This window comes from Rhineura floridana, chromosome 5 (assembly GCF_030035675.1).
Source record: "Rhineura floridana isolate rRhiFlo1 chromosome 5, rRhiFlo1.hap2, whole genome shotgun sequence".
In the NCBI taxonomy this organism is placed as follows: Eukaryota; Metazoa; Chordata; class Lepidosauria; order Squamata; family Rhineuridae; genus Rhineura; species Rhineura floridana.
This window is the reverse complement of record NC_084484.1, coordinates 100,127,641-100,140,488: the sequence shown is the minus strand read 5'-3', so window position 1 is coordinate 100,140,488 and position 12,848 is coordinate 100,127,641. Positions and strand designations below refer to the sequence as shown.

General features: G+C 41.8%; 1 protein-coding gene across 2 annotated transcripts in view; it reads left to right on the top strand.

The window, feature by feature from the left end:
- The window catches only part of MORC3 (MORC family CW-type zinc finger 3), a 71,777-nt gene that overhangs the window by 15,770 nt on the left and 43,159 nt on the right, over positions 1-12,848 (top strand). For both annotated transcript variants that reach the window (XM_061627698.1, XM_061627700.1), the window contains exons 2-4: positions 6,041-6,113; positions 7,759-7,891; positions 11,562-11,776. In XM_061627698.1, the coding sequence (XP_061483682.1) occupies positions 6,041-6,113; positions 7,759-7,891; positions 11,562-11,776 (421 nt within the window). The remainder of the gene's footprint in view (positions 1-6,040; positions 6,114-7,758; positions 7,892-11,561; positions 11,777-12,848) is intronic.

Below are 12,848 nucleotides of genomic sequence, written 5' to 3'. Positions count from 1 at the left end.
GACCCTATGAATCAGTGACCTCCAATAGCATCTGTCATGGACCACCCTGTTCAGATCTTGTAAGTTCAGGTCTGGGGCTTCCTTTATGGAATCAATCCATCTCTTGTTTGGCCTTCCTCTTTTTCTACTCCCTTCTGTTTTCCCCAGCATTATGGTCTTTTCTAGTGAATCATGTCTTCTCATTATGTGTCCTGCCCAGAGTGCGAGTCACAAAACGGAAGCGAGACTGGAATTAATTCCTGTTTTATTAGAGTAACATCAAAGGCAATGTGTTTCATAGACTTAGCTATGCTAACTCACTACAGTCCCTAACTAAGCTACCTAGGCATACTTTGCAGTGTGTGAAGAAAGATGACTCAGCAACCAGGTCAGAGGGGCGCCGCCTTAAGTAGGAAGGTCTTTGCCTGCAATCTCTGACTCATTCAAAGTCCTACCTTCTTGCAGCATCTTGTGGGGGGCGAAGGGGGGCGAGCCTCCGCCAGCTCTTCTGACAGTACAGACTCTATAGATGCCTCAGGAGGCGGGAAAGCGTTTGAAGTGCCAGGCGGGGAATCCTGGGGGGGTGGAGCTGGCACGCCCGCCCAGTCATACTCCAATGGCTCTGCTGGGGCGTCTGTAGGTGGAGCGAAGTCTGTTTCGGCGGGACAACTGTCTGTGGGAACTGGCAGGCTGTTAACTCCTCCTCCCTCATTGTCCTCAAAAGTCTCATCTACCTCTGATTCCTCTCCCTGCTGTATCTGAGGAGGCTGGGGCTCAGCCGACTCCCCTCCCTGATCCCCCTGGGAGAGCTGGGGCTCAACAGTATGATAACGTCAGTTTCATCATTTTAGCTTCTAGTGACAGTTCTGATGTAATCTGTTCTGACACCCAGTTATTTGTCTTTTTCGCAGTCCGTGGTATGCTCAAAGCTCTCCTCTAACACCACATTTCCAATGAGTTGATTTTTCTCTTATCCACTTTTTTCACTGTCCAACTTTCACATCCATAGAGATCAGGAATATCATGGTCTGAATGATCTTGACTTTACTGTTCAGTGATATATCTTTGCATTTGAGGACCTTTTCTAGTTCTCTCATAGCTGCCCTCCACAGTCCTAGCCTTTTCCTGATTTCTTGACTGTGGTCTCCCTTTTGGTTAATGACTGTGCCGAGGTATTGATAATCCTTGACAAGTTCAATGTTCTCATAGTAAACTTTAAAGTTACATAAATCTTCTGTTATTACTTTAGTCTTCTTGACGTTTAGCTGTAGTCCTGCTTTTGAGTTTTCCTCTTTAACTTTCATCAGCAGTCATTTCAAATCATTACTGGTTTCTGCTAGTAGTATGGTATCATCTGCATATCTTAAATTATTGATATTTCTCCCTCCAATTTTCACACCTCCTTCATCTTGGTCCAATCCTGCTTTCCGTATATGTTCTGCGTATAGATTAAACAAATAGGGTGATAAAATACACCCCTGTCTCACACCCTTTCTGACTGGGAACCAGTCGGTTTTTCCATATTCTGTCCTTCCAGTAGCCTCTTGTCCAGAATATTTGCACATCAGGACAATCAGCCCCAGGGATTGGGCTTGTGGGAGTTGTAGTTCAAAAAAGAAACTTTTTCAAGCTCTGGATTCACGTGGTGGTGATGAAATGCCTTGTGCTACCATTTTCCTACAGTAAATTTGTTATTACTAGTTACTATACATTTGCGTTTATGAAGGAGTCGGAGTCGGAGTCAGGCAGTAGAAAAATAGAGGAGTCGGAGTTGAAGGTCTGGCGTACCGACTCCACAGTCCTGATTGTAATAGTTCTCTTTGTCCCTACGTACTAGTCGCTGTATTGTTGCATTTAGGGTTCTAACCGTGTTTCTATCTTCTTTTGCTTTCCTCCTCTCTTTAACCATTTTAAGGGTTTCTTCAATCATCCATTGAGGTCTTTCTCTCTTTTTAACTAGAGGTATTATCTTTTTGCATTCTTCCCTGATAATGTCCCTGACTTCAGTCCATAGTTCTTCTGGTTCTCTGTCAACTAAGTTTAAAGCCTCAAACCTGTTCCTTATTTGATCTTTATATTCTTCTGGGATGTTATTTAAATTATATTTTGGCATTATGAGTGCTTTGTTCTTTAGCTTTATTCTGATTTTCGATACGATCAGTTCATGATCTGTACCGCAGTCTGCTCCTGGTCTTGTTTTCGCAGAAAGTATGGAACTTCTCCATCTCCTATTTCCAATTATATAATCAATTTGATTCCTATATTGACCATTTGGTGATATCCACGTGTACAGTTGTCTTTTTGGTTGCTCAAAAAATGTGTTTTCTAGAAACAAATGATTGGCTTCACAGAATTCAAGAAGTCTTTCTCCTGCTTCATTTCTGTCTCCTAAGCCCCATTTTTGCACAATTCCTAGTTCTTCTCTGTTCCCTGCTTTTGCATTCCAGTCGCCCATGATTATCAGCGCATCTTGTTTTGGTGTGTTATCAAATTCTTCCTGTACTTCTACATAAAATCTCTCCAATTCCTCTTCTTCTGCTTTTGCTGTTGGAGCATATACTTGGATGATGGTTATGTTAATAGGTTTCCTATTTAATCTCACTGATGTCACTTGCTCAGAACTTGTGTTGTAGCTCCTAATTGCTTTTGCTACATCACTTCTCACTATTAAAGCAACCCCGTTTCTTTTTAATTTCTCATTTCCTGCATAAAATATTTTATAGTTGCCTGATTGAAAATGTCCCATTCCCGTCCATTTTAATTCACTCACGCCAAGTATTGTAAAGTTGATAGGTTCCATTTCTTGCTTGACAATTTCTAACTTTCCCTGGTTCATGCTTCTCGCATTCCATGTTCCTATTGTGTGTGTCATACAACTCCAGACTCTCCTTTCGCATCTGTGCACATCAGCCTCTAGGCTTCCTTTCGGCTTTGACCCAGCTGCGTCATTAGTCACAGCGCTACTCGTACTTGTCCTTTGTTCAGTGAGTGCCTTCTGACCTGGGAGTCTCATCTTCCAGCACTATCTCGTGTTGCATTTTGGATAATCTGTTCATAGGGTTTTTGTGGTAAGAGGTATTCATAGGTGGTTTACCATTGTCTTCCTCTGAGTTCAGATGCGTCTCAGTCTGGTGTCCCAGCTTTGACCATTCCGCCTTGGGTGCCCCTGCTAGGAGTCTAGCCTCTTGGTCTAGACTCCTGATGGCATTGCTCTCAGCTTCTTCAGCACTCTCAAAACCCTCACCACGTTAAGGTGTGCATTCTAGAGGGGCCCCCACTAGGTAATTGGTTCTATTGTTGTACTGCTCTAACAGTTAAGAATTTTTTTCTGATGTTCAGCTGAAATTTGGCTACCTGTAACCTGAGCCCATTATTCCGTGTCCTGCACTCTGGGATCATTGAGAAGAGATCCTGGCCCTCCTCTGTGTGGTAACCTTTCAAGTACTGGAAGAGTACTATCATACCTCCCCTTAGTCTTCTCTTCTCAAGGCTAAAAATGCCCGGATCTTTCAGGCTTTCTTCATATGGCTTTGTTTCCATTCTCCTGATCATCCTTGTTGCCCTCTTCTGAACCTGTTCTAGTTTCTCTGCACCCTTCTTAAAGCGCAGTGTCCAGAACTGGATGCAGTACAGTAGGGCCCCATTCATATGGTGGGTTAGGTTCCAGACCCACACCGAAAAGCAAAAATTGCCGAAAAGTGGAACATTGCCCATCCACAAAGAGAGTGAGCAAGTGAAGTCTGCTGCTGCGCCGGCATGATCAGCTGGACCACGGGGAGCTTCAGGAGCCAAATGCTGGCAGCTGGAGCACGGCAGCTGGAGCTCCCTGCGCTACAGCTGATCAATCAGCTGGAGCGTGGGGAGCTTCGGGGCCAAATGCTGTTAGCTGGAGCACAGCGGCTGGAGCTCCCCACACTACAGGTGATCGAAGCCTGCTGGTGCAATGGCGCAATCAGCTGGAGCGCAGGGAGCTCCAGCCGCCGCACTCTGGCTGACAGCACTTGGCCCCTGAAGCTCCCCATGCTATAGCTGATTGCACGCTACAGCTGATCATGCCTCTGCTCCTGGAGAAGAAGGGGGTGGAGGACAGGCCTTGCGCCGTATCAGCGGAATGCCAAAAATCAGGGCCCTACTGTACTCAAAATAAGGCCTAACCAGTGCTAAATAGAGGGGAATTAGTGCTTCACATGATTTGGAAACTGTACATCTTTTAATGCAGCCTAAGATAGCATTTGCTTTTTTTGTAGCTACAATTCCAAGATCCTTCTTGCATATAGTATTGCTGAGCCAAGTACCCCCCATCTTATAACTGTGCAGTTGGTTTCTTTTTCCTCGGTGTAGAACTTTGCACTTATTCCTGTTAAATTTCATCCTGTTGCTTTTAGCCCAATGCCCTAGCCAATCAAGATTACTTTGAATTTTGTTTCTGTCCTCCAGGGTACTAACTATCCCTCCCAATTTTGTATCATTCCCTGCACCTCCTCATCCAAGTAATTAATTAAAATGTTGAAGACCACTGAGTCCAGGACAGACCCCTGTGTTTCCCCAGCATTGTTTTCAAGGTGCTTACAGATTGACTACTATATAATATGCTCCAGAATTTTCCCAGGGATTGATGTCAGGCTGACCTGACTGGTCTGTAGTTTCCAGATTCTTCCTTTTTACTCTTTTTGAAGTTAGGGACAACATTAGCCTCCCCCAGTCATCTGGCACTTCACCCATCCTCCGCAGTTTTGCAAAGATAATACAGTGGTTCTAAGAGTTCTTCAGCCAGTTCTTTCAATGCTTTAGGGTGCAGTTCATCAGACCCTGGAGATTTGAACTCATTCAAAGTGATTAGTTATTCCTTGACCATTTGACTATTAATCTCAACCTGCAATCGTTCCCATTCAACTTGTACTTCATGTTTTTGAGGAGAAGGAAAGCAAGTGGCAGGATGCTTGCTTTGCAGCAAGGGAGGGCTTTTCCTTTGCAATTTAAAGGATCAGGCAGAGAGGGGAATTAGCCTGCACTTTGTCTAAGCACAGTTTTCTCCACCTCCAATACTTAATCACAGGTTAGCATGCACATCACATTAAACCATTGTTTAAAATAAACTATGGTTGAATGTGAACAAGTAGCTATATATTATTAATGTAATGCTAGTGCACGGTACTCAAAATTCCTTGCTATGTTCTTTCCCCACCCTTTCCTGTGGTATGCCAAGGAGGGAAGAAACCACTGGCTTCACATTATGTGCGAACTAGAACTCATGGCCTGTTTCTTTCCAAACCATGAGCAGAAGCCAAGGGTTTTTTTTTGGGGGGGGGGAAGAAAAATGTTCTCTTTTTTCCTACCTTCTCTGCAAAAACCAATTGTCAGCTGAACCACATGATGTATAAAGCTGTGGGTTAGGTTCTCAGTATACTTCTGAGTTAATGAGGTATTGCAGTGTTGTGCACAGGGCTGTGGAGTCGGTACGCCAAACCTTCGACTCCGACTCCTCTATTTTTCTACTGTCGGACTCAGACTCAGACTCCACCCAAAATCGCTTCCAACTCCACAGCCCTGGAAAGGGCTGTAAATGTCTTTTTAAATTGGAAGCTCTCATAGGAGCATTTTTATCGCTGCCTGAATATGCGCTGATCTTGGCATCACAGCATTTGTCTTCATCTGGGTCCTGTGTCATACACTGACACACAAAATGTTTTCCATCTTGAGTTATGGTGAAAGGCTCAACTACAGGTGACTTCATGGGAAGCTTCTTTGACATTTTGAATTTATATTTTAAAAAAATTGTCAATCAAAATTTGTTTCGACGTCGGAGTCAGAGTATTTCTACCGACTCCAACTCCACCCAAAATTGCTTCCAACTCTCCGACTCCACAGCCCTGGTTGTGCATATCTTGTTTTCTTCCATTCTTTTTTGATGGATTATCCACATATCATACTAATATATTTGTGATGATTTGCCTAAAGGTTAAGCCCTGCAAACTCATGAGTATAGGTGCATCTATATATATTGCAAATGGAGCTACAAGTTAAAATTGTTTTGATTTTAACACACGTTCTTTTGTTTCAGCTGTGTCCAAAGTTTTTGCACACAAACTCAACCAGCCACACCTGGCCTTTCAGTGCAGTGGCAGAACTTATAGGTACGTGAACAAGATTTTATTTTTGCGACCGTATCCATGTTTGTTTGTTTGTTTGATATATTACATAGGAACAGTTTTATAACTGGGGTTCTTACAACTTTATCCAACTCCAGCTGCAATCCTGTGTTAATTAATTTGGACGCAAGCCCCATAAAACTCAATGGGGATTACTTCTGAGTAAAGGTGGATAGTATTGTGCTGTAAGACCCTAAGATGCGACTTTTGTAACATCATGCTGTCATGAACCTGCTCCGGTTCAGTTCCGGGACTCAATTGCCAAACCCAGGGCAATTGATCCTGGCAAGGCACAACCTGTGCCTCCCTTACCATGGCTGTGTAAACCAACACCAGCCCTGCATGGTAGGTAGACTGCCACCACCCCTTAAACTGGTCAACCACTCTGGGCCAAGGGGAAATGCAAAGTGCCAGAAATGGATCTGCCAAGGATTCCAACAAAGAAGAGCCAAAGGTGCACTCCTTGTCTTGGAGCCTTAGGCAAAATACCCAAATATACGGTAGTCTGTGGTTAGTAGCCAAGGTACCAGATTCAGGACCACACTACTCCTGCAATAAGCACACACAGGTAAATAAAAAGTAGCTTTATTAAATAAAATATAAGTGCACAAAAGTAGCAGCAAATTGGTTCTGTAAAACCTACACACCTGAGGGCCAGGTAAAATACACAGAGTTACAGTCACAGACAAAAATAACAAAACTGTCTAGCCTAGTCTATACTTACAAAGAGGTAAACAGCAAAATAACTTCATGGTTTCATATCTCTCCAGAGATGTATAGCCTGGATAGCAGTTGGTAAAGTGGAACGTCAACTTCAGGTAACACCATCACAATGAGGAACAAAAGCTAAAGTTTGAATCATATACTTATGAAAAAATCCCCAGCAACAGCCAGGAATTAATTAACCAATCAGGGGGATTTCAGATGATGGAATGCTTTCTGGAGTTTTCACACCTAATGGTCACATAATCCCCAAACCTTCCCAAACGTATGGCCTTGGACACCAGGCTCCACTGATAAGCAGGTGTTCCTGCTTAGCCCTAATTAACTAGCTTCAGCTGTGAGAACTGCAAGTCATTGCCTTCACAGAGGCCCCATTTCAAACAAAATGAAATCCCCACATTTCTTTGCTTCTGAGCCATCTTAAAAATCAGGCATTCTTGACACATGCTGCTTCATCTCTCCAAATGAACACCCTTCCCCACACACAATAGTGTGCTTGAAGCTGTTGACCTAGAGTGTTGTGTTCTGAATCAGCTTCGTTTCTACACTCATAACAAAATACACACAAAGCATAACAAACTTGGTATGCACTACTTGCCAGCTGAAGTATAAGAGAAAGGGCTCTTGGTATGGCATGGAAAGAATGTGTTACCAGATTCCTCTTTACCCATCACTAAGTTGGGTAAAGCTACATTTGGAGAAATTATCTCCCATGTGCTGTTCTTAAAAGGTACAAGTGTCAAGAAGAAAAAACCTACATTGTGGGCTTCCCCTAGGCATCTGGTTGACCACTGTAGGAAACAGGATGCTGAAGTAGATAGACTCTGGTCTGATCCAGTAGGGGTCTTCTTATGTTCTTATTGAAGATAACTCTTATTCTTATTTTTGCACTGCTCTTTATTCTCAGACAATGCTTATGATCCTGATGTGAATGCAAAACAGATGTGGATTGACAAAACAGTTATAAATGAGAACATAAGTTTAACATTCATGGACAATGGAAATGGTATGAATGCAGACAAGTTACATAAGATGTTGAGGTGGGTAAGGTTTTAGTGGTATCTGCCAGTCTGTAATTTTTGACCGCACTTTCAAAAAAGTATATAATGTAGAAAAAATAGATTCTTAGGACACCACACTGAATGCTGTGGAGAAATAACAACTGTACTTCAATTTAGATAAGTTAGAATGATTCACAATTAATACATATAGTTCAGTCTCCATAATCAAGGCTAAGAACAGAGACATGAACAACTATATCTGTATGATCTAAAATATTTACAAGACAGGTGCAAATGCAGTGGGTCTGCATCCAGAGTGCTCTTTGTGAAAGTATAAAAGCCTTTCATTCCTGCAGTGTGTGTGTGGGGGGGGAGGGTATTGTTGAGTCATCCTCTCCTGGTCCCTCACTACATCAGAGGCTGCTTAGGAGGGCCAAGGACATTCAAAAACAGCTTTTTAGGGAGGTACCAGGTGCTGCTGCAGCAAGGTGCCAGGAAAGAACTGTTGTATGAGCAGAACACCATTCGTAATTTTGAATCTTAAGTCAATAGATGCTAGTTTCTTTATTTCATTGTGTAGGTTTTGTGTTTGGTGATACATGGAGCAAGCCTTGATACTGCATTTCTCCTCTCTACATGCACATTGAAAGTTTGATATTGACTGAAGCCTAGTGTGTGCTACATAAGCCTGTTCGGTTAATAAAAGTAGTGGGCAAATATGAATGGTATCTATGCACTTCAAATATACAGTGCCTTGCAAAAGTAATGAGACCCTTGACCAATGCTCTCATATTACTGAATTACAAATGGTACATTGTAATTTCGTTCTGTATGGTATTTTATTTTGAAACACTGAAACTCAAAATCAATTATTGTAAGGTGACATTGGTTTTATGTTGGGAAATGTTTGTAAAAAACATAAAAAACTGAAATACATTGCTTGCATAAGTATTCAACCCCTGTGCTGTGGAAGCTCCCAGTTTACACAGATGAAAGAAATTGCCCTATCAAGGAGACAATTACCTTACCATTGGCCTCCACTTGTGTACCATTAAAGCTTCTGTCACATTGTCAGGATAAAACCCCCACTATTGAAGGATCATTGGTGAGGCTGTGGATCTGAAGGAATATGAAGACCAAAGAACATTTTACAGAAGTGAGAGATAATGAAATACAATGCATAGATTAAGAAAAGGGTACAAACTAATATCCAAGTGTTTGGATATCCCAGTGAGCACAGTTGGATCACTAATCAGGAAATGGAAGCTGCATACTACCACCGACCCAGGCACTGCCAAGAAAAGGCCGTCCCTCAAGACTCAGTGCTCGAACAAGAAGGAGACTTGTGAAAGAAGCCACAGAGAGGCCAACAATCACTTTGAAGGAGCTACAGAGTTTCGTGGCTGGGAGTGGAGTAATGGTGCACCAGTCAACCATATCAAGAGCTCTGCATAACACTGGCCTGTATAGGAGTGTGGAAAGAAAGAAGCCATTACTTAAAAACTACCATCTGAAAGCACATCTGGAATTTGCTAGAAAACATGAGAGTGCCCCATTTGCGATGCTGGAAAAGGTTTTGTGGTCAGATGAGACCAAGATAAAGCTTTTTGGCCAAAACTCAAAGTGCTATGTGTGGCACAAACCTAATGCTTCCCATGCCATCCCTACAGTGAAGTATGGTGGTGGAAACATCATGCTGTGGAGATGCTTCTCATCAGCAGGGACTGGGCATCTTGTTAAAATCAAAGGAAAAACGGATGGAGCAAAATACAGGGAAATACTGCAAGAGAACCTGCTTCAGTCCACTAAAAATCTGAAGTATGGGAAGAAATTCACTTTTCAGCAGGACAATGATCCCAAGCACAAGGCCAAAGCAACACTGCAGTGGCTCAAGAACAAAAAGGTGAATATTCTACAGTGGGCCAGTCAACATCCTGATCTCAATTGCATTGCAAATCTGTAGTGGTCTTTGAAAATTGCGGTCCACAAGCAACGTCCAACCAACCTGAATGACCTGGAGTGACTCTGCCAAGAAGAATGGGCCAAAATTCCTCCAACACTATGTGCAAAGCTGGTACATTGTTGTTGTTATGTGCCTTCAAGTCGATTATGACTTATGGCGACCCTATGAATCAGCGACCTCCAAGAGCATCTGTCATGGACCACCCTGTTCAGATCTTGTAAGTTCAGGTCTGTGGCTTCCTTTATGGAATCAATCCATCTCTTGTTTGGCCTTCCTCTTTTTCTACTCCCTTCTGTTTTCCCCAGCATTATGGTCTTTTCTAGTGAATCATGTCTTCTCATTATGTGTCCAAAGTATGATAACCTCAGTTTCATCATTTTAGCTTCTAGTTATAGTTCTGGATTAATTTGTTCTAACACCCAATTATTTGTCTTTTTCGCAGTCCATGGTATGCGCAAAGCTCTCCTCCAGCACCAAATGAGTTGATTTTTCTCTTATTCGCCTTTTTCACTGTCCAACTTTCACATCCATACATAGAGATCGGGAATACCATGGTCTGAATGATCCTGACTTTGGTGTTCAGTGATACATCTTTGCATTTGAGGACCTTTTCTAGTTCTCTCACAGCTGCCCTCCCCAGCCCTAGCCTTCTTCTGATTTCTCGACTATTGTCTCCATTTTGGTTAATGACTGTGTCGAGGTATTGATAATCCTTGACAAGTTCAATGTCCTCATTGTCAACTGTAAAGTCACATATATCTTCTGTTGTCATTACTTTATTCTTCTTGATGTTGAGCTGTAGTCCTGCAAGAGAACCTGCTTCAGTCCACTAAACAACTGAAGCTTGGGAGAAAATTCACTTTTCAGCAGAACAATGATCCCAAGCACAAGGTCAAAGCAACACTGCAGTGGCTCAAGAACAAAAAGGTGAATGTTCTGCAATGGCCCAGTCAAAGTCCTGATCTCAATCACATTGGGAATTTGTTGTGGTCTTTAAAAATTGCGGCCCACAAGCAACGTCCAATCAATCTGAACGACCTGGAGCAAATCTGCCAAGAAAAATGGACCAAAATCCCTCCAACACTGTGTGCAAAGCTGGTACATACCTACCCCAAAACACTAAAAGCTGTTATTGCAGCGAAAGGTGGCTCTACCAAATACTAATGTGTGTGGGTTGAATACTTATGCAAGCAACATGTTTCAATTTTTTATTTTTCTTACAAACATTTCCCAACATAAAACCCATATCACCTTACAATAATTGATTTTGACTTTCAGTGTTTCAAAATAAAATATCATACAGAACGAAATTACAGTGTACCATTTGTAATATGAGAGCATTGGTCAGGGGTCTGACTACTTTTGCAAGGCACTGTACATGTGTAGGCTCGTGTTCCCACACAATATTCACCACTTTACCCTGCAAAGAAAGATGAAAGTTGCGAAGAGCATATATCAAGTGGAAAATATGTTGAGAGAAAAAATCATTGCAGGAAGATTGTCTACAATATCAGTAAAGTGGATCAGCAGATATTTATTCCATAATGTGTTTCTAACATGTATTTCTCCATGCATTATTTAGCCAGGAATAAACTTGCACTGTGTTTCAAGTTGAAAGAATAGTCTCTTGGATCAGCAACCAGCATATTTTAACTACACTATAGATTCTGATTATATTGAAGTTTGGTACTATGGTACTATGGAGAGCATTTTTGGCTCTTCCATCTTTTCAAACATGTGTTTCAGCTTTGGCTTCAGTGACAAAGTTACATTGAATGGCCGTGTTCCAGTTGGATTGTATGGAAATGGATTTAAATCAGGATCAATGCGCTTGGGGAAAGATGCAATTGTTTTCACCAAGAATGGAGAAATCATGAGTGTGGGCATGTTATCACAAACCTTCTTGGAAGCTACAAAGGCAGAACATGTAATTGTTCCCATTATATCATTCAACAAGAAACATATCCTTTTGGTGATTTTTCAGTCCAAAATGCTGTGTCACATCTGCATATTTCAAAGTGGGATCAGTTTCTCTTAACGCTAGCATAGAATAATAGAATAGTAGAGTTGGAAGGGCCCTGTAAGGCCATCAAGTCCAACACGCTGCTCAGTACAGGAATCCAGTTGAAAGCATATCTGACAGGTGGCTTTCCAGCTGCCTCTCCAGTGTTGGGAGAGCCCACCATCTCCCTAGGTAATATTAAATGTTCAGTCAAAATCTGGATTCCTGTGTTACTTCTTGTATTATAGTTAGTGCAAGATGAATAGCTATTTGTTTTCCCAGTTATTGACTCCTGAGGAGATTGTCTTCATGTTAACTTGTTTTATGTCACTAGTCATCTTCTCTTTTTGTCTCTTTATTTATTTATTTATTATTTGATTTATATCCCGCCCTTCCTCCCAGCGGGAGCCCAGGGCAGCAAACAAATGCTAAAAGCACTTTAAAACACCATAAAAAGACAAAACACATTAAAACAAAACGTTAAAAACATTTTAAAAAAGCTTTAAAAGCATATTATTAAAGAAAATATTAAAAACAATTCTAACAGACTATTTATGTATTTTGTGCTTCTTAATCATATATATCAGGGGTGAGGAACTAGATCTGGGCACAGGCCATATCCTTATCTCCTCCACCCCTTGCAGGACCACCCACCTGTCATTGACATGAGATGATATCGGGAGATTTACACTTGTCAGAGTTTAAAGCAAGTTGTTGTGGGAGATGTAATGGATTATCCTAAAAGATGGCATGGCTGGGTGGAATACTGAACAGGAGTACTCCACTCTGCAACATTTAGTTACAGGTCCCACTTAGTTATTTTTCCTGGTGGCTTACAATGAGAAGGCAGCATATACATTCATAACAGACAACTGTAAAGTTTCAAAGCAGTGAATGGCAGCAGCAGAACCTTAGAAGTTTTCTTTCCTTGGCTGGAACCAAAAAAATATTTAACAGTTCTCCCAACTTGGATATTAAATAGGAACATGCAGCATGAGAACCAGGTTAAAATTACTAAGCTGGCAACAGAT